Source organism: Delphinus delphis, chromosome 6, assembly GCF_949987515.2.
Source record: "Delphinus delphis chromosome 6, mDelDel1.2, whole genome shotgun sequence".
In the NCBI taxonomy this organism is placed as follows: Eukaryota; Metazoa; Chordata; class Mammalia; order Artiodactyla; family Delphinidae; genus Delphinus; species Delphinus delphis.
Window position 1 is genome coordinate 58,134,937 of NC_082688.1, and position 20,355 is coordinate 58,155,291.

Consider the following 20,355-nt stretch of genomic DNA (forward strand, 5'->3'; position numbering starts at 1 on the left):
AAGTGTTTTTATGTACTTGAGAGATGCCAGTTGTTTCGAGACGATAATACTTATATACATCCTAATGCACTTATTTGTATATAGTAGTCATCATGAAGAATTAAAGATTGCCTATGATCTCTAGTTTGAATGATACCAAGGCTTCTTTCTTTGCTGTGTGAACTTGGGCAAACCATTTCTTTAAGCCTCAGTTTGCTTACCAGTGAAAGGTGCTCACCTCAAGGCAGGCACCTGTAGATAGCAGCCTCTTGGTAAGTAGAATTACTATTAGTATAAAGGAACTAACCAGATAACCAGGGGGGAAGAGGGAACATACATAGTTAGTTCAAAACCAAAGTGCTTGAGTGGACAAAAGCAAAGGCCAGGGCTGCATAACACTGACGTTTTTATTAGAATTCATTTGTAACAAATGGAACTTGTGTCAGCAAAGAACTGATTTTCATACAGACTTCTTTCGCCACCAATGTAACGAAGTAAGAAAATAAAAAGCACGCCTTTCATTCTGTAAAACATTTACGCGTACTACTAATTAGAGGTAATTGTATTTTTTTAACAAGCCATTTTACAAGTTGTTTTTTTTTTTTTAATTTTTCAGTCTATGCATCCAAAACGAGAGCAAAGAACACAACTGTTATTATCTTTGTAAAGACACTCCAAGCTTGGATGGCAAAGCCACACAACAGATGGAGAGGATGGATCTGTAGCCTTCTGATCTCTGCTGGAGTATCAGGGCACCCATAAACCCAAAGGAAACTAAAATCCAAAATAGGAAAAAGAAAAGGTAATGAAAAATAAAAAGCAAGACCTAAAGCAAAGCGAAACCAAAACAAAAAACAAAAAAAAACAAAACCAGGAAAGAAAAAAATCTGTACATTACTGCAGAATTTTTCCTTTCCTTTTTCTATATTGGGTTATTTACATACACACAAACGAACTTCTGAAGCAGTTTCTTACAGATGGGTTCAAGTAATAACATTATTGGGTGTAGAATCAATAGGGCAGTGCATAGTATAAAGGTATAGAAAGTGCAAAGTTCCCTAGAGGCCCTTCCCTCCCCTGGCTGTCCTCGCCATTGTCTAACCATGCAAATCATTTTTAAAAAAGAGCTAAAATAAAGTTCTGTACAAATCACTTTTTATATATTTTGATTTTTTTTACCTTTGTAACTAATTACAAAATTATACATAACTACACGTACATAGGTAAATAATAGCACCGTACTGGTTATGATGATGAAAATAATCGGAAACTTGAAAGTTTATGGTAATGGTAGATAAAGATGTTTACCTGGGAAAAGAAGATAGAATGTTTTTACAGAAAAGCAGAGTGGAATGCACATCAATGACAGTAAGGGAGTTAGCTCTCAGAACAGCTCCTGAACAGTAAGATATCTGGAATATTCTCCTCCTCGCTCGTCTATGGTATGCATCCCGTTCATTTTCTTCTTGTGATTATTCTCCCCTTTCCCTTTGCCAAATGGGCAGTTTTGGTTTCAGGGAGAGAAACTGCTCATTGGCCAATCGTTCTGGTGTGCAGTACACCATCGGATTCTACCTGTCCCACATGGCATGTCTGCATGACGCAATGTCTGTCCGACCCCCTTTGTTTCACTAAACGAAAATCATAGCACTGAGTAATCTGGCACTTGGATAAATCTCCAAAAGATACAAACTAAAAGAAAACAACAACAGACCCACATAGTGCACATTCTTCTCTTGTTCTGATGTAGGTTAGAGAGTCTCATTCTGAGGTAGCCTTCTAGATACTTATTATTATTATTATTTTTTAGTATTATAGTTTTTTTTTTCTTTTTCTTTCTTTTCTTTTTTTTTTACAAAAGTGCTCAAATATGATGCTTGCAAGTGTTTGGTCTCTTGGATTTCATTCTGCTAGTGATGGGAAAATGTAGAAAACAAAACTCCTTCCATGCAGAACATCAATGAAGCTAACATTAAACCAAAATATTTTACCAAAACTCTTTAATAAGAGTTCCTTGGATATTCTGAGTGTTCTTTAAAATCGTGTAAGATATGGCAAACTCATGCCATTGTCCATGGCTTCCTATAGAAATTATGTTGAAAAATTTGGGGGGGATATATATATATACACATATATATATATTTTTTAATTTCTCCTTTTAGAAAAATCCTAATGAAATAGTAAATATGTTCAAAGTTGACAATCATGTTTGTTAATAAATTAAGTTTGGTGCAGTTACTGAATGTTCCAGAGCAGATTTGGAAGGGATTACAAATAAAACAAGTAGCTTTTCCTGATGTTGACAATTATGAAAGGAAGAAGGGCCCTGATTATCCAAGTGCTTTGGGCTGGTACAATCACTAACATCCCCGACTTGGTTGAAAACTAGGAATGCATATTATTCAAAGAGTTTTTGTACATGTGGTAAACAGATAATGCTTTAATTGGAAGAGAAACACATACGAACAAATAATGAAAATATGAACCAAAAGCTGAAAAGAAATGCTATTAAAATAGGCATCAATTATAAGGCACTCTAAATGCAAAACTAAAACCAAAAGAAAACAAAGTACAGCACTTCCCAGGAATGCTGTATGCCACAAAAAATGTTTCTGACTGAACAGAGTAACATGAGTTTGGCTTTGCCCCTGTTACATATCATAAATGCAAATTTCATAGCACATACTATAGACAATATACAATTGAATACACTGTTTTTTAAACATCTTGATAGCTGATATATTACAACATTCTCTCCTCCTAAAGGGATATGCACTGACCTTTCCCACATGCACACCTCTTAGATATTTAATAATGTTTTATTGCACTAGAGTGTTAGAAATATTGAACTTTGTTGGAAGCCTGGCTAACAAAATAGTATTTGTGAATATGGTTAGGGGGGTGGGGGGAGATTGGGTAGGAAATTAAGGGGGTGAGGTTTGACAATCACTGATGTGCATTCCTCATTTCCCTTAAGAATTAAAATTGTGTGATATTGAGAAATATCAGTATGTCATAAAATTAATAACAAATTGAAAAAGGTGTTACAATAGCTTCTCTACCTTAAAAAATTTAAAAACTAAATCATGGAAGAACTGAATGATAGCTATATCTATCTTTTTGTGTGGACACACTATATATACATAGACACCCCTATAAAATATGGATATATATGTATATATGTTAGCAGCGACTTTATACTTTGCGCCTCCCTGTTGATTCCAAAGAACAAAACAAAGTTCTCTTTGATTAGTTGAAGAAAATGGGTACTTTCTCAGCAACGAAAACCAGACAGAAGTGTAAAAGTAATACCAGACGAGACCGATACTGTAGATTAAGAGTATTGCACAAAAATGTGCAAATTTTCCAATTATTTGATATTTCTACAGCAAGGTATCACAGATAACAGTTCTACAGCTTAAAAAAACCTACAATTTGGAAATAAAAAATGAAGAGTTATGTAACTTTTTTAAAATTCACTTTATCGAATGATACATTTTGTTAAAAAAAAAGTTTACACAGTTAAAAATGAAGCACAGGTCAGCAGTATCTTTACAATACTAAAAAACTAAATCAAAGACTTTCTTTTTAAACATTCCCCACCCCCTTTTCCCCTAAAATGTTATCATGAGTAGTATGCTGGGAAGGGGCGATGTCAAAGCAGAGTCCATTTTGTCATGAGAAGCCAGCAAAGATCTTGCCCTGAACTGCTGCACTCAGGCCATTTCTCTTTGCACCCATCAAGCAATCCTGAACAAGATGGCGGTTCTTTGCTGTGATTTCTTCTTCCCTTTATTTTGAATCCTTGAGGTATCTGTAAATAAAATTCTTCAGATGCCTCATCAGTCAGGACTCTCTTTATTATTTCTCAGGTTAGATTATTAAACTGTGAATTCTTGGTCCACCCGGAAGAGTTTGTTTTTTTAAATTTGTTTTGTGTGTGATAGTCCCACTAAGTGGTTGTTAGCTAGAAGTTAAGAAGGACTTCTCAAATGCCCTGTATGGCTCAGAAGAGACTCCATGGATATTGAAGGGCTTGCAGTAAAAATCCAAAGTGGGTCAGGGGTTTCTACGTTGCATAGTGATCAAAGCTGCCCAGGTACTCTAGCGCGGCTCGATAGCAGAACTGATACTGATCCTGCCGGAGACAAAGCATGGGGAGAAAGAAAAGGGGCCATGAGTACATTTTAACAGAAAAGTGGAAATCGATGTTGGAAGACAAAGTTACACCTAGATGGGGGCAAAATCACTGCTTTCGCCAATCAATTCAATCCAATGACCAATTGTTTTGTTTTGAGCAAAGAACCATTAGCCACATGGGGTACTTATTAACTTCACCACTCAATTCGACTAAAATAGTCTCCTAATTCCAAAGTAGTAACAGCTCCTGTGAACATTATCTTCCAGACATATGTGAACTGTTCTCCAAGGATAGTACCAGACAATTACCACCAGCTAAACATGGGAACTCCTTATGTGTCACAGCCGTCTTTTAAAATTATCTAATTATTTGAGGTAAGTAATTTTCAGTTCGCATATTTAAGAGAGGCCTATGCAGACACATATTGTCCTGAGGAAAATGTGGTTTCATTTATCTTCTGGGCTGTTGCCAAAAACATTTGAATTAAAAAAAAAAATCTTATCAGACAGTAGACCTTGTTGCCTGCAATCAGAATTATTCTCCATTGTTTCTGATGTGTTTATATAAGTGAGGGAAGCGGCCAAAAGGTATCGTTGTGATGAACATCAGGCACACAAAGCCGAATACACAGGGCGCTGCACTTTTAGGCTTTTCATCCCTTGAAAATGGCATCACAAGACTGGCTGCCCATGTCAAAAAGTACCTGTGCCATTTGGCCTAATTCATTGTGATGGCTAGTTAGTTGCCTGTTCTAGAAAGACCCACACTAAACTAAAACAGCATGAAACATGTCCTTTTTCAGACAGGGAAGAACACTGTCAAATGGGAATAAGTGGGGGCATTATAAGATAGAAAAATTATAATTTACAGATGAAGAAGGGGTGAGAAAAAGTAGGATTTTCCCCGTAAAAAAAACTTATTTTCAGTAGCCAATGGGGCTGAAAGTAGATAGTCTCTATTTTGCTTAAATGTGCATTTTTCTACAATAAAAATGGTAATGCAAAATAAATGGAGTTTGCTTTCCTATCTTGTCACAGTAAGTTGCTTGGCTAAGTGTTAAGGCTTTCTAAACGTCCAATTTCCCCTGTCACCCCCAATACCCATTAAGTTTGTCAGGCTGACATAATGTTTTGAGTATTGCAAGCCAAATGCTTGCACTATTTTGAAATCAAAGTCTGGAAGATACTGTGGGTTATGAATTTAGGAATACATATAAATTGTATAATTTGGTGGCCTTTTGAGAAACAGAAACACTATCTATCACTTATATTATCCTTAAAATGAAGTCAGTAGGTCAGACTGGCTAAGTCATGAATTCCTATTATTCTGAAAAATATCAGAATTTTCATAACAATTCTTGGAGTAGAGAATGGAAGGCTAATTTCTCTAGTGCATATCCAGGATGCAAATATTTTAAAATACCATTATTAAGAAATGAAATATACAGCAGTTGATAATACCTAGGCATATAGAAGGAGAATGGAGGCATAAAATGGGCCAAGGGTCTATTATCTACCAGGTATATTATCTACCATTGGGCTTTTTACATATATTAAATTTGTGCAATGTATATCACATTAATGTATATATATATATATAATGAATTATATGAAATTGCCATTTTTATAGGCCCCAAACAGTGACAATTTAACATGGTTCAATCTAATACGTCATCTTAGATAACTTCCAAACCAGCTCTAAGACATTGACACTGTCACTCCCATTTACAAAGGGGGAAAATGAGGTTCAAAAATATTAAACAACTGGATGCTTTTCCTACAGTATTTTCCTGCATTTTGCCTCTGGTGTTGAGAGTCTCTGGACTCTAGGAGATCTTGGCAAACAAAATGTATTATTTGGTTCTTGAGATGTGACAAACAAACTCCTGGAGATTTTTCTCACCTCTGTCTGCACCATGGCTGGTCGTTGCGTTCTTAACATTTTGACAGTCTGGAAGATATCTACTACTCCTTCATATCTCATTCTTTCCAAAACAATGCTTAGTGTTATGAAGACTCCAGTTCTTCCAACGCCCGCACTGTCATAATAACAAAGACAACATTACTGGATGAGACACTCACGGTCTCGGCCACATTTACTTGGAGGTGGACGTATGTCCACCAGCTTCCATATTACATTGGGTTCTACTACAGCAATGTTCAGGAAAATGTGGTGTTGGGTTCATGAAATGATTACTCTTAAGACAGTGTGCCATGATAACAGGTGAGAATGAATGTGGAGTAATTAGGACTAAGTCTTATAAAATATAATAACCTTTCAACTGGGATTATATGTCATTTTGGAAAGGGCCAGGAAACATAAAATAAATGGATAAAAGGAATGGTAAATAAAATACAGATTTATACTCTTCACGTAGATCCTGAAATTTTAGACTTTGCCTGCTTAATATTTTTAAAGTATGAAATAATTCATTTTTTTTTGAATTTTATTTATTTTTTATACAGCCGGTTCTTATTAGTTATCTATTTTATACATATTAGTGTATACATGTCAATCCCAATCGCCCAATTCATCATGCTACCACCACCCCCTCCCCCGCCACTTCCCCCCCCTTGGTGTCCATACGTTTGTTCTCTACATTTGAAATAATTCAGATAAGGTAAGACAAACTGGGTGCCTTCAGATTTTCTTGTAGTCACTTAAGAATCTGTGCAACATGTCCCATCACCTAGACGTAAAAATAAATATGAAGGTATATAGACTATTCAAATTCAGACATCAGTTTTGATATGAGAAAGGAGATTCTATCAATATAACAGGATTTTTGACATGGGATCCTCATTTAGTCTTTGGAAGGGTCTATGAATATCTTATATGTATGGATTGTGTAAATATATATATATTTTTTTGTTTCTGAAACTTACAACTTTAACAGATTATCAAAGGGGTCTCTAAACTGGAAAAAAATCAAAAAAGAAGAAGAAGAAAAAAAACACAGTGGTTAAGAGCCACTGAGCTATACACTTATCTACTATTTTTAGATGTTCAGTAGCTAAAACACCAGGATTCTTTCCACCACGTTAGCAAGGTTTTGAGTTTCCAGAATTGTAACAGCAGCAAGAGAAGAAAATTAATTCATAGCTTTTGTGCTCTTAGGAAGTAGGAAAGCATCTGGAGGTTTAGGTAATGAGGAAAAGAGTGAATAATCTGAAAAATCCCTACATTTTTGGATCCTAATTAAATGGCACGTGTAATGCTTGGGTACAGGCTGTAGAAAATGGATGGATTCATTTACTTCGGGATGTAGTTGATATATAAATACTGTGTCCCTTTATAAACCGGGTTTTCTAAAGAGTCCTAACAGAAATGTAAGTGAAGCTTTAAAATCCATAGGCAGGTTTTACGGAGTGACTAAGGATAACCAGGCGCAGTCAAGGCTCTCTGTTAAGCTGGAGTAGATGACCTTGAAGGTCCCTTTCAACCTTGAAAGTCTCTCTTAATCCTGAGAGACTGTGATTTATGATCTTTTTGTTGAATGGTCCAGGTGCTCCAGAGTCTATCTTACCTTCCTTTGCTCGCTCAAATGTAACAAAAATATAGGGTTTCTGGCTTTCTACTAGGTGCTTTCAAGAAAATAACAGACACTGGCCTTACAACTTCCAAATTTATTGACTTTATCCTGTTTTTAATAAGCTATAAATGAGTGGTATTTTTAAAATATCCCCAGATAAGAGAAGATATATGGAAGTCTTTAAGGTATATGAATAACATGTCATAGTATGCAAAGGAATCTTTGTATATACAAATAATTTTGTGACAAAAGCAATGAAAAGAGACACATGCATACACACACTTATTTATACTTATGGGAATGCCTGAAGTTAAAGAAAAATGTGTTGAACATATTCTTTTCTTTATAGCTTATACTGGAAAATTTGGATTAGGATTTGGGCAAATTATGTGGAAAATTAAGGGGGATATCCAGGTAATTCAAGTCCCGTATATACCACCCACTTTGTCTGAATATCGAGTCCCTGCATCATTTCCTACATGCTCTTTGGTGGTCTAGAGCAAAGAACTTTGGATAAGCTCAACACACAGCAAATGTGTATAAATAAGGTCTGCTTCTCATTTAATAGCACACTGTGTGTCCCAGAAGGGGTCTTGGAGATCAGCTGAGAAAACTGAGGTCTAGAGAAATTTCCCTACTGTCACAGAGCTACATGATGATAGTAGTGGGACTAGAGCTCAGATGTTTTGAAGCCCATGTCTAATATTTCTCCTGTTTTGCGACCTGTCTCCCATGTCACTAAGAACTGTAGTTTGGGATTTTGGGGGGGAAGCAAAGTAAAATTTTTAATGAACTCTTTCAAGATTTTGACCATAAAGAGATTACAAACTGAAACTAAAACATATTAGGTGAATTCCTTTTGCTAGAAGGTTTTTGCATAGTAACTTCCAAAAGCACTAAATTTATGGTAATTGTCCTTTCTGAACTGTTTACTTGCTATTTCTGTTAGCTTCAATGACTTGAATTATAAAATGCCATGGAAACTATTGAAAATAATTAACTTGAAGGTGCCTCATTTTCTGATATAGCAACAATTTTCAAGCAAATTGCAATTTTAACTGAGGTACCATTCTAATCACTTACTGACTGAAAAGAATTAGTATTGTTATTAAGGCTTAATAACTATTTATGGTTTTCTCAAGAAGGCAAACATAGGAGAAAGATACAGAAAGATAATTATCAGGGTAATGCTATGAAAGCAAAACAAGTGAGGAATGATAAACTGAACAAATTATCACTCGGTGGTGTACAAACAATTCCTGTTACGGTAAAACAGGCAAAGAAAACACAGTTTGGTTCTTTGTTACAAGAGGCAAAATTTGAAGATAAAAATCTTCCTCTGATTATTTTCACTTTGTGGAAAGAAAGAGAAATGAGTCCTTGCTTTAGGGTTTACAATACACTTCTGAGAAAAATAAAAATAAAATTTCAGTTATGCAGATTCACAATAAATTGGTACCAACAATGAATAGACAATAGTACATACTTTCAAAGTTATTGCATTCAGCACAAATGGAAACTCATCATTCCTGATTCTCACCTGCAATGGACTGAAATGGGTCCATCTTGGCCAAACTGCTCTTTTGTTTTATGGACTTGGCCAATGAAGTCAATAAATCCTTCTCCAGACTTTGGCACTCCTTGCTCTGGCCAGTCAGTGAACTGGAACTGCCTGACGGTTCGGGACTGCCCGTCCTTTAGAGAGAGAGCCACATATCCAACCGCAAAGGAGGACGCCAGGAGGATTCAGCCAGTGCACAGACCACAACAGCAGGCATGATTTTTTCCAAAAAAGGGAAGAAAAAGTTAGAAACATGTTTAACTAGAAAATTAGTCAGTTAGTATCTTACCTGCTATCAACACTGTCTACATTCACATATATTTAAATTGCAAATTTCTTTACTCTCACAATGCCCATTAAAAACCTGAGCTTTCATAAAAAGCCACCTAGTTCCCATGTTAGTAAATGCTCTGAGCCCCAAAGTTTGCCTTCAAAACCAAAGTGGAACATATACACTCCATTTCAAAATTTTCAGAATCCAATAACTTCTTAATACTGAAAGGAACATCCAGGCATGTCATCCAGACCAGAGATTTTGCTATTGTCATGATATCTTCACATCTGCTGTGTTTGCTTATTTGCAACATTGTCAAATGACAACTAGTGACACTGAAAGGATCTGACGCAAATTGGGTAGCTGGATTTAACCTGGATGCCCCACACGTCTCAGAGGTATACTATTTCTAGCCAAGGCAGTATACACAACGTGTACCAGGCGACTGTGCTGTTGAGCAGGAAGTGAAGTGTCCCTCAAGGAGACAGGAGAGATTATTAGTAGATAAATGTTGTTTTCTGAAAAAGAACTCTTCCTGGCTGACCACAGGAACTGAGGTGTCTGTGCGGGGCTTTAACACGGACGACCCAAAAGCTAGATACAGGAGCAGTATATCTTTCCTAAAGTGATTAGGCAAAATTTCTCTGATTCATGAAGTATAAATGGTTTCAAAAGAAGACACTAAGGGACTTCTGATTCCTTCTGGAATTGCACAGTGTTTTTGGAAGCACAACAAAAGCAGAAGGGACCCTCTGTTTACAGAAGCAGGAATAACGATTATGACCATCAGCTTTCTTCCCTCAATCAACAGAGAGAGAGAGAGAATGCAAATTCCAAGTTTACAGGGGCTGATTCTATTTGAGGAGTCCCCGCTCCTAGTTAAGGCTTCAGTTTGGTCCTCCTTTCCACTTTTGTAACAACTCTCTCCACACTGAAGTCATTTTGGATATAGATGTGCAAGTTCCCAAGATTTTGGTTAAGTAGACAGAGACCCAATCCTTCTCATTCAGTTATATGGAGAAGAGGGGATGGCCCAACTCGAGACGGACACATACCAACCAGCCTGGTGGTTTCCATACGAACAGGGCATATTCCTGACTGGAATCATTTGGGAATAGAAATAAATTGGGAGCTCACATCAAGTTTGTGAGAATACTGACGAATATGAAAGTAACTGCTTGGCCCCATAACAAACTTATGGAAGGTTACCATGGAAGCATGATTTACTTCCTTTTGATTCTAGAAAAGGTCTGAAAAGCACAGGAAGGGAAACCAGAGGCTAGGTAATACAGATTTGTCTTCCTCTGCTTGTCCTGGGGATTTCATTTCTGACCATAGTTGTTTTTAACAGCATGTGTACAGACCTTTATGATTTAGAGGAGAGACCACCTGACTCCATTTAAAGGTTACCTGTTTAACAATACTGTATTCTCAAGTGCCACCTTGCTTTCTAAACTGGGAAGTTGAGATTAGAAACATACTAGGAGCACAAACAGCAAATGCTATGGCAGCTAAGAAAATTATACAATCACACAGAGGCTTCAAAACAAAACATATGAACAAGTTCCTGCTTCAGTGTTTCTTGTCTCTGCCATTTGCAGAGCCTGGCTCCTACACTTTGTCGTCAGAAATGGTTGGTGAGTTCGCTTGGAATGCACTCAGAGTTTTCACTCACATATCTAGCTTCAGATTCTGAAAGGACCTGCTTTTTCCTTTTTTTTTTTTTAAAAACAATGTGTCACCAAGGCACGCTTGCTTGGGCAACTCAAAACGAGACCTAGGGACTTAACTGCTGTCTTGAGTATAGTCACCTTCAGAGTAGTTAAGACTTCAGACTTTCTGGGATTAACAGGTCTGTCACCTGGGCCAAGCAGCCTGCTAACCAATTTCTCTTTCACTTTAGGTCAACAGCCAGGGCCAGGCTTTGGGGATTAGTAGACAATCTCTAAACATGAGTCTTGGTTGAGAAAGCTGCTTTCCAACAAAAACAATGGATCAAGTAAATAGCTCTACCCTACAGTTTTATTCAACCCACCCACTGTGACAGTTCCAAAAACAAAGCAGGGCTTTGGACTGACCCCACTCTCTCCTAAGATGTCTTTGTAATCATGGTTTGAAAGTGGCCAAAGGCAAGGATATTAAAGTTTATGCATAGAACATCTTACATCAGGGCTGAACCTTGCACTCAGCAATCTAGATAAGAAATGCAGAATGAAAATTAGCCAACAAGGGTCGTGGGTGCACAGCTCTCATGGACAGACACATTAGCACACCGAGGAATAAACCATGCCAGGAATCAAATTAGAATGTGTAAAGCTTGTCAGATTCTTCTAAAGAATGCCATTTGCTCAGCAATTTTAAAATCATACCAAATTAACCTCCAAGCCAACATGACCTAAAGGGCTTAGCAAAACAACAACATATTTACAGCCTCAAGTAATGAAGAAGTCAAAAAAGCTCCAAAGAGAATAAGCTGAGGAGGTGAATGTAAGCACGGCCAACCAATCAATAAATGCTTCCCGGCACACACACTCACCAAGCACGTCCCCAAAGTTGGGCTGCCAGATGCTACATTTGAATGTGAGCCAAGCCTGGGCTTGTGAGAAACCTTACAGGACAGGAGAAGTTACTCTTATGTTTAAAAAAAAAAATCCTCCAGGATGAGTGATTTCTTTTCACTTTGGGAGTATGGTCACTTGGAAAATATTTCTCCCGGGGATGCATTTTAGGCTACTTTTCAGTTAATGGTTAAGAGCATAAGACTGTGCCAACTTACCCTGGCATCTGTGACCTTGAATTCTCTTAGTATATATTGGGGCATGTTGTACTCAGCCATGGGATCTACAACAAAGTACTGGTATCTTGCAGATCGTTCTGCTGGCCAGTACTGGTGACATTTCTCCTAAAAAAAAAAAAAAAAAGATTAATGTCAAGCTACGTAAAGTGTAAATAAAGTTTTGTTTATCATGTATCTATATATTTAATGTCTTTCTTTCACTAATACAGTTTTAGAATTTAAGGTGATTCCAATCGCATATGACTCATTTTCTCTTTGAAACCATAGGTTCCCTGAGGATAGGGAAATCATGTGGTTCAATATTTGTGCATGTTATCAAGCATAGTACTTGGCATCCAGTAGGTGCTTAATACACATCAGTTGACTGAATTCTTCAATAGGGTAAGCATCTTCATACTTACAAGTTAGACAATTAATTACATCAGTCCTCGGACATAATGCTAGTCACGTTAATCATGCACTGATCAACACTGTGTTTTGGAATGAAGAGAACCATCAAGTGTGAACACAGAAAGAAACCTCTGAATTGACCTAGTCCAGTCTCCGTCAGCTGAGGAACCTGGAGCCCACGCAGTTTTAATGACTTCAATAACTAAATCAGAAAAGTCAAGTTACTTTCCTAGTTGGTATTTTTTCACTCTCTCTGTGAGCTCTAAAAAGTTGGGTTTTGGATGCATCTCTACCATTGAGTTTATACAAAGATGAGAAAGAAAACATCTCAAGCACATATGGCAGAATGCTTGTATCTATTGAATCTAAGTGGTAGGTCCTTAGGTGTCTCTAACGCTATTTTATATATTTTTCAGAAGAATCATTTTTTAAAAGTAAACCTGAGGTTACCAGATTATATCCTTAGAAAAACTACGTAACTTTCCAACAGTTTAATGGGAGTGGAAGATGCGCAGGTAAAAATTTGCTTCAGAGATGAAAAAAGTCAAGTTCCTTCATACAGAGTAATGATGGCACCCAAGCCCTAGCTTGTCCAGAGCGAAAGGAAGTAAGAACACATTGAGAGTCAAAACAAGTCAGACGTATTTGTCTCTATGATTGTGCTTCACTGGAACAAAAGTACCAGTTCTTTCTTCAAAACACACAAATGAAAGAACTTGATATGGCTTTGCAAGTTAAAATTCAACACAGTAATGAATGGCCCAGAACACGTCCGGAGTACTCTGTGTTTCAAAGAAATGACGCTGGCACTCGGGTTTTTAAAATGAAATCCTCATTTCTCTTGTGGTCTGAGTGTCTTATAAGGAGACACTCACTCTGCCCATCTCACGCAGCTTGGTGAGCATCACAACGATGGTGGAATTGTGCTCCCACAGCATCCGCCAGAAGTCCTCGGTGGTCTCCGCCAAGGGCCCCTGGGTAGCGATGTAAGCTTTCTGTTGTCTGAATCACAGAGAACGAAAAGAGCATGTTGAAGTCATCAGAAAACATGCAAAGGCTTCGCATTTGATATGTAAACATCAAACCAGGTAATAAAAAATGAAAACATTATTAATGCTATTGCAGTAAATTCCCATTAGGATTGTGTAATCAAATAAGAACATTTAATACATTCGGGGGATTCTGCAAAAGAAATTGCTTTGTTAATATTATGATGTATGTCTTTATCATTGTTATGTAAACTTCAGAGCAATGCTAACAGCTCAATTTCATGTGTCATACCAATCACTTAAGAAACGCTTAGTTGTGCAACTTCATTTTGTAGAAATGACTCTTACACAATCTACTGAATTTACATAATGTGGTACAAACAGTGCCTTTATTAACCCCTTCCACATCCAAATGACTTCTGAAAGAAGAGTGCACATGGACAGATGAAAAACTCTGTGACTGCTTCTTCTTACTCCTCTCTAAAATAATAAAAAAGCGAATACCAAGGGACTGGATGCTGACCTCTGCAGAAAGAAAACACTTTGAATTGAGAAGAAATTCATGCTGGCTGTGAAACTAGGGCACATGTAAATATCAAGGCTTTGGACTGTCAGGGGAGCAAGAGTGTATACCTGTATCCATCAATAAAACTGGCATTGATGTAATCAGATCCTTCTACTCCTCGGATAGGCTGCAGGCACACCCTCGTGGATTCATATGGCATAATATTAACAAGGCGATTTTTGAATTTATTACATGGAAGATTGGCACTGATGAATCTTGAGGTGTGAGCTTTAGAACTGGCTAGACGCTGTTGTAGGAAAAAAGAAAAAAATCAAAGATAATTTTAGCCTGTAGCGTGACTTCAGCGTACCCAAGATTCCCTCATTAGATACAAAGATTTTGTTTGCTTTTAAGCAAAGGACTCTTCCAACTGTACTGCTTTTCACTTCTACCTAATGAGTCCATATAGACTATGGAAGTTTTAAATATTATGTTCTGAGAGTATGAGCTCTCAGTTTAAATTAGGGTACAAAAGAGCTCTAGGTATTATTAGGAAGCAAAGGATAGAAAAGGGAAGGAGGAAGAAAGTGTTTTACAGTCAGACACCTGAGGGAGAAGGTCAGGTGAATCTTGTAACTTCACAAATTTGAAAGGTTCAGAAGGACAATTCCAGAATGACTGTTCCTGAATTACCACATCACATCTAATATCATACCTTAAATTCGAGCTCCATCCCTGTGACATTCTCTCCTGTTTCTCTTTGTGTCAGCTTCTGAATGTAGGCATACAAGTTTCTAGCCGGCACTTCGGTATCCCCGCAAGTCACTGCCTCCGACAGTGCATCGTGGATAAAGATGTACTGGTCTTCTGTCTGAACCATGTAATTCCTCTGGGCTCTCATTAAAGTTACATGGCCGTAAATGTCTACAGTTTTTTCATGCTTTATTCTTTCTAACATGGCGTCTATCACAATGAAACAGCCAGTCCGGCCAACTCCCGCGCTACAAGGAAAACAGAGAAAATAAAGGTCCAAATGAACCTCCTGGGGAACCAACACATCATAACATTATTCTCATTACTTTTAATTAACGACGTTTTAAATCCATTAATTCTACTCAAATAGCTACTGTGATGATTTGGGGGCATTCTAAACCAAAGGGTAGGAAACAAATTAACAAGTAAAAGGTGAGTGGTTTCAAAATGTAAAATTATTAAATCTATAACTACTGTGCTCCTTCATCACGTAACACAAAGCAGACATTAGTTTGAAATTATTATGAAAAAAACACATTTAGGCTTTTTACATTAAAAGATATTTTAAAGCTGGTCAAGATCAAACTAGGCTTTATCTTTTTACAAACTATTTCAGTCTATTTTAGTTCAATTTATTAAAAAAAGGAAAAAAAAGAAAACTAGTAAATCATTCAACTTGAAACATTTCACACTCTAAAACTCAGCGAGGAAGTTTTAAAACCAATCTAGTGGGAAGTGTGTAATTAAAATATTAAAATGTTGCTGCATACTCAAAATAGTGGAGTGTATTCTCAATGGAAAGAAATTCTTAATAAAAAGCAATCACTAGAGAGTGTGGGTGTGCTTCTCGCTTTTACTCCTTTTTCTTCCAGAGTTGAATGTATTTTGAAATTTTAGGTGAAATTCAAGTATTCTGTGTGGGAAAATAAAAGCCTCAGTCTTTGTTACTGAAGAAGCTCTGAGGCATTTTTTTAAACTCCATTACTTATATGGACTTCTGCGTTGTTCTCCAGTTGGTGGGAACTGATTCAAAGAAGAGGAGGTGAGAGGTCAACGAAGCACAAGTTCTGCCGCCAACGAGATAACCTAATTCACTGAACTGGATTACGGAGTCCGGTGGTTGGAACATTGGAATTTCCTCGAGTGTGGGAAAGAATACTAACAAAATCACACATCTGTGTTCTTAAATCCAAGGTAAGCCTTTTATTGTCTCTAATTTTATCAGACCCTTTTGGGTGAGTCCACTTATGTGTCACGTATGGCTGAATCCAAATGTTTTTCTCGTTCTGATCATGGATGCTTACCTGGCTGGGAAACATGTAATCAACAGGAATAGGTTATATATCAGCACCTTAGACACCAAGCAACAGACAGCCTCCTTCATTCACTACGTACCAGTGTTCCCCGTCATTTGTATTTCTATGTGCTCATTTATTTGTCCACCTGTGCACTGATACATCCATCTCTTCATTCAATGAGCAGTGAAGTATTTTGCTGAGTAACATAGGGGTTACAACATTTAAGGTGACTTAGATCCTACCTAGAGCTCAGATTATCAACGGAGATAATACTTCACATAAATATTTATAACACAAGAAAAAAACGGTGTGTTGGTTTGTGGATGATGTGGCTTTTGAACCAAGTTTTGAAGGACAGGAAAGGATGGGGAACTGAGGAGACTGAAATAGCAAAAGAAATAGAATGGCTCTGGGAGCTGCATGTAAAATTTTCATAGGCCTAGTGAAGCACCAGTGCAAGGGATGTACCAAAACTTCGTATAAATGAGTTTACTGAGCACTAGGGTACCTGATTCAACTGCCAAGTGGCTGTAGGTGGTAAGTGAGCATTTTGTAACAAATATTACCTTTATGTAACTACTGAACAGCATAGATCAAACCCAGCCTCCACATAGAAGCCCTGAGGTTCAGATACTAGTTTATGCGGAAATAGGATATAACCACTATTTAAAAATTGTTTACTTTTTTTGTCTTCTCAGATGTAAAAACTGTCAGTATCTAGTCAGAGACTCCATTCAGGGTTTAAACCACAAAGTGACATGCCATTGAAGTGTAATGCAAAAGCCTTCGGGAAAAAGAGTCTGAGAGATGATAGCACATTTCCTAGCACAAAACAATTAGAAACCCGATGCACTGAGATCCACGAAGTCCCCTTTTCTTTTGTTAGTTTTACCAAAGAAACCTGTAAGATGGCAAGTTTTCCCTTATACTCCCCACCTTCTCCCTCCCCCATACCCCCAGCAGGATTATAATCACCCTCTGTCCCAGATCCCTGTTGTCTTAAATACCACCCTACAGTCCCAGTCACATCGTATTATTAGTTAGTCTGGTAGGGCCACTGTCTGCAAATAATGAGCATATCTTGAGAGCAGGAACTGCATTTTCTGTTTTCTGTGCCCTGCACCAAGCACGCAGTCAGTGTGCAATGATGTTTGTGAAGAAGTGAATGACTTAGTGATTGGCATGAGAGGCCTTGTATAATGAGCATCCTATCCAGCTTTGGTAACAGGATCCCTCAGTCAGTGGAAGAAATCCTACATTTGATAAAGGTTCAGAACTATGTGGAGAATACCTGAAGACTCCACAAAGTGTCTGATAGGGAAGAAGGAGACAGGAAAATGCTTTGAGTGGTTTCCACATCTTGGTCTCCTGATAAGCCATCACACTGCAAATAAAGAAACTAGGTAAGAATTAGCCTGGAAGACAGAGGCAGCCTGCACATTTGGTGGGTTCTAAGACTAAGTAAATCTTTTTCCTTTTTCTGTGTTGTCTTTCTAATTGTGTATTACTTCCATCTAGATACAATTTCATGCATTTCTACCTAGTGGAAGACACACTGTAAGCCATATAACTGAACCCTATGAATCAAGTCCAATCTAGACAGTGGCAGGAGTATTTTCTCCAAATATGCATCGGGGGCCGTTCCAAATGTCTGGATGATGCATGGTTCTGTATTCTGGCAAAAAGATACTACAGAATCTTGCAAAATTGGTAGGGATAACTCCAGACCCTAACAATATCAACCTCTTCATGGTGATAATAATTCATTTTTTTTTCCCAAAAAAAACGAGGAAGGAAAAAAATCAAACATGTGCCTGTGTCTACCTCATGAATTGTGGGAAGAAAAGAAACAAAGAACAGAGGCTATGACTTGTGCAAAACTTATTTTTTCCTCCTCCAAACACAAAATATTGTTAACAGCCCAATCTTGCTGTTCATATGGAAGAGAGGGAAGAAAGTGTCCCTGGAACTTACATGTTACCTCTTTTCTATGATGAAGAGTTCTTGGGGGTTTTAAATGTTAGACGTGTCTCTTAGCTTGAAGCAAGACCCTGAGGTTCAAAATACTTTTTACAGATACCAGTGGCTGGGTGTCCCTGAGACAGTCACTTAACCTCTCGTTTTTCTATTGTTCTTAAATCATGATAGTGCTAATTCACTCGTTAATTATCTAGTAAGTTTTAAGGCTGAATTAAAAATACAGAGTGTTTTGCAAACATAAAGAAAGATGCAGTCGCTTTGTAGGTACAAACTCCATCTACAAATTCTACCTCTAAAGCTGACAACAAGAAATAGGAAATGTTAATGCCGGGAAATTTTTGATAGAATCACCACAGGATCATTTGAGATCAGGCTTTCAAAATCTTGCTTTAATCTACCTCCTCAAGCTTTTCTTCCTTTCCTCCCCATATTTCCAATAATAATACTTTACATTTGAGGAAGTTTCTGCTTTCACACGTATTCTCAAGGTAAATGAGATGGCAGTGAAACGCCCTCTCACCACAGGGCTCGGCGTCCTGGAGGTATTCAGCAAATGTCTTGTCAGTTTCTTTTCCCCTTCAATGATTCACAACATTCGGGAACTTCCCTGAAGTCCTATAGCTAATGGTAAATGGCCAAATAGGGACTCAAATGCAAGTTCTGAGATGCTAAACTTTAGCACCCCATTTCAGGGCATCACCATTACTTCACATGTCTTTCTGCCATCTGGGTAAGCAACAATTGACAAACATGGAAACGTTCTTGTGACCCATCCCTGTATAACATTCCTTTAGTAGTGCTTAACTCTCCCTAATGAAAGTTCCTTGAAAAGCCTTTCTTCCTTGGTTTCTATGACTCTGATTGAGGGATTATGATGAACATCAGATACTCCCCTTTGGGTTGATGGTAGGAAGGCAGGAGATTTTGTAATGATCTCAAATACAAAATAACCTGAAACATGTTGCATATGAAATTAGCCAAAAAGATCTGTGACTCACATAATGGTTCCATTGACTCTAGGAAAGTGTAGAATTTCTATCACGTTGGAAACCAAAATCAAACATCAACTCTAAATGTCATCTTCAGAAATCTACTGGCAGCTCTTTAGACTGTGCCTCAGTATGTAACGTTTTTTTCTTTTCTTTTTTTTTGCGGTACGTGGGCCTCTCACTGTTGTGGCCTCTCCCGTTGTGGAGCACAGGCTCCAGACGCGCAGGCTCAGCGGCCATGGCTCACGGGCCCAGCTGCTCCGCGGCACGTGGGATCTTCCCGGACTGGGGCACGAACCCGTGTCCCCTGCATCGGCAGGCGAACTCTCAACCACTGCGCCAGCAGGGAAGCCCTGTAATGTTTTTTTCTATCTGACCCCGGTGCTGTTCATCCTCCGACTTCTCTGGATTCTTCCATCTGAATCTCTTTCTCTAATTTACGTATTTCTGCCAGCCCCCAAAATGGAGATAATATCCCCAAAGTTCTGTCCTCCTTTCTCTCATTCTCCTTCATGGTTCAGCAATCATCTTAAAACAAACGATTCCTAAAGTAACAGCCCTTTCTTTGAGTATAAGGGAGACCTGTATTTCAGACTGCTCTCAGGTCTCTCTAGAAATAAACATATACCAAGAATAATCAACATCTTCTCTGCTCAGATTTGGGTCATTCGGGTCTAAAATTTAAGGATCCGCTTGCATTGTTTTTGCCTTTTGCCCTGCACAATAACAAATTATAAATTTCTACGCATTCAGTTTCTACAATTTTATTCATCTATCCATCAGCGGTGTGCCAGAGCTGGCAAAAGTCAGTTGTTAAATTCTCAGAAATCCTGCTTAAATGATTATATTAAAAATAAAGGTAACACTCAAAATACATTGCTTCTTAATTATTTTACATTTATGCCCTTCAGGTGAAAATATTATATAATGGTATGCTACTGAGTATCTCTCCCCAGCTTTTGGATTCAGTGATGTCATATTTGTAGCCTGGAATCTGCCACTGTGGGAGTACTTACACCAACATAGTTGACCAATACTATTCCCTACCTCCAACCCCTGCCATCCCAAGCTGGTGGTTACATATTACCAGCACAGAGACTATCCAAATTCATCTATTCGTACCACCACCCAGGGACAGACAGGAAATGCTCATTACTTTGTTCTTCC

General features: G+C 37.9%; 1 protein-coding gene across 6 annotated transcripts in view; it reads right to left on the reverse strand.

Annotated features, from left to right (window-relative positions):
- Positions 1–373: 373 nt before the first annotated feature.
- The window catches only part of PTPRD (protein tyrosine phosphatase receptor type D), a 2,140,681-nt gene continuing 2,120,699 nt past the window's right edge, over positions 374–20,355 (reverse strand). For all 6 annotated transcript variants that reach the window (XM_060014745.1, XM_060014746.1, XM_060014743.1 and 3 more), the window contains 7 exons: positions 14,884–15,169; positions 14,297–14,475; positions 13,550–13,676; positions 12,264–12,389; positions 9,193–9,347; positions 6,023–6,158; positions 374–4,117 (listed from right to left, as the gene is read on the reverse strand). In XM_060014745.1, the coding sequence (XP_059870728.1) occupies positions 4,049–4,117; positions 6,023–6,158; positions 9,193–9,347; positions 12,264–12,389; positions 13,550–13,676; positions 14,297–14,475; positions 14,884–15,169 (1,078 nt within the window). In that variant the 3' untranslated portion in view covers positions 374–4,048. The remainder of the gene's footprint in view (positions 4,118–6,022; positions 6,159–9,192; positions 9,348–12,263; positions 12,390–13,549; positions 13,677–14,296; positions 14,476–14,883; positions 15,170–20,355) is intronic.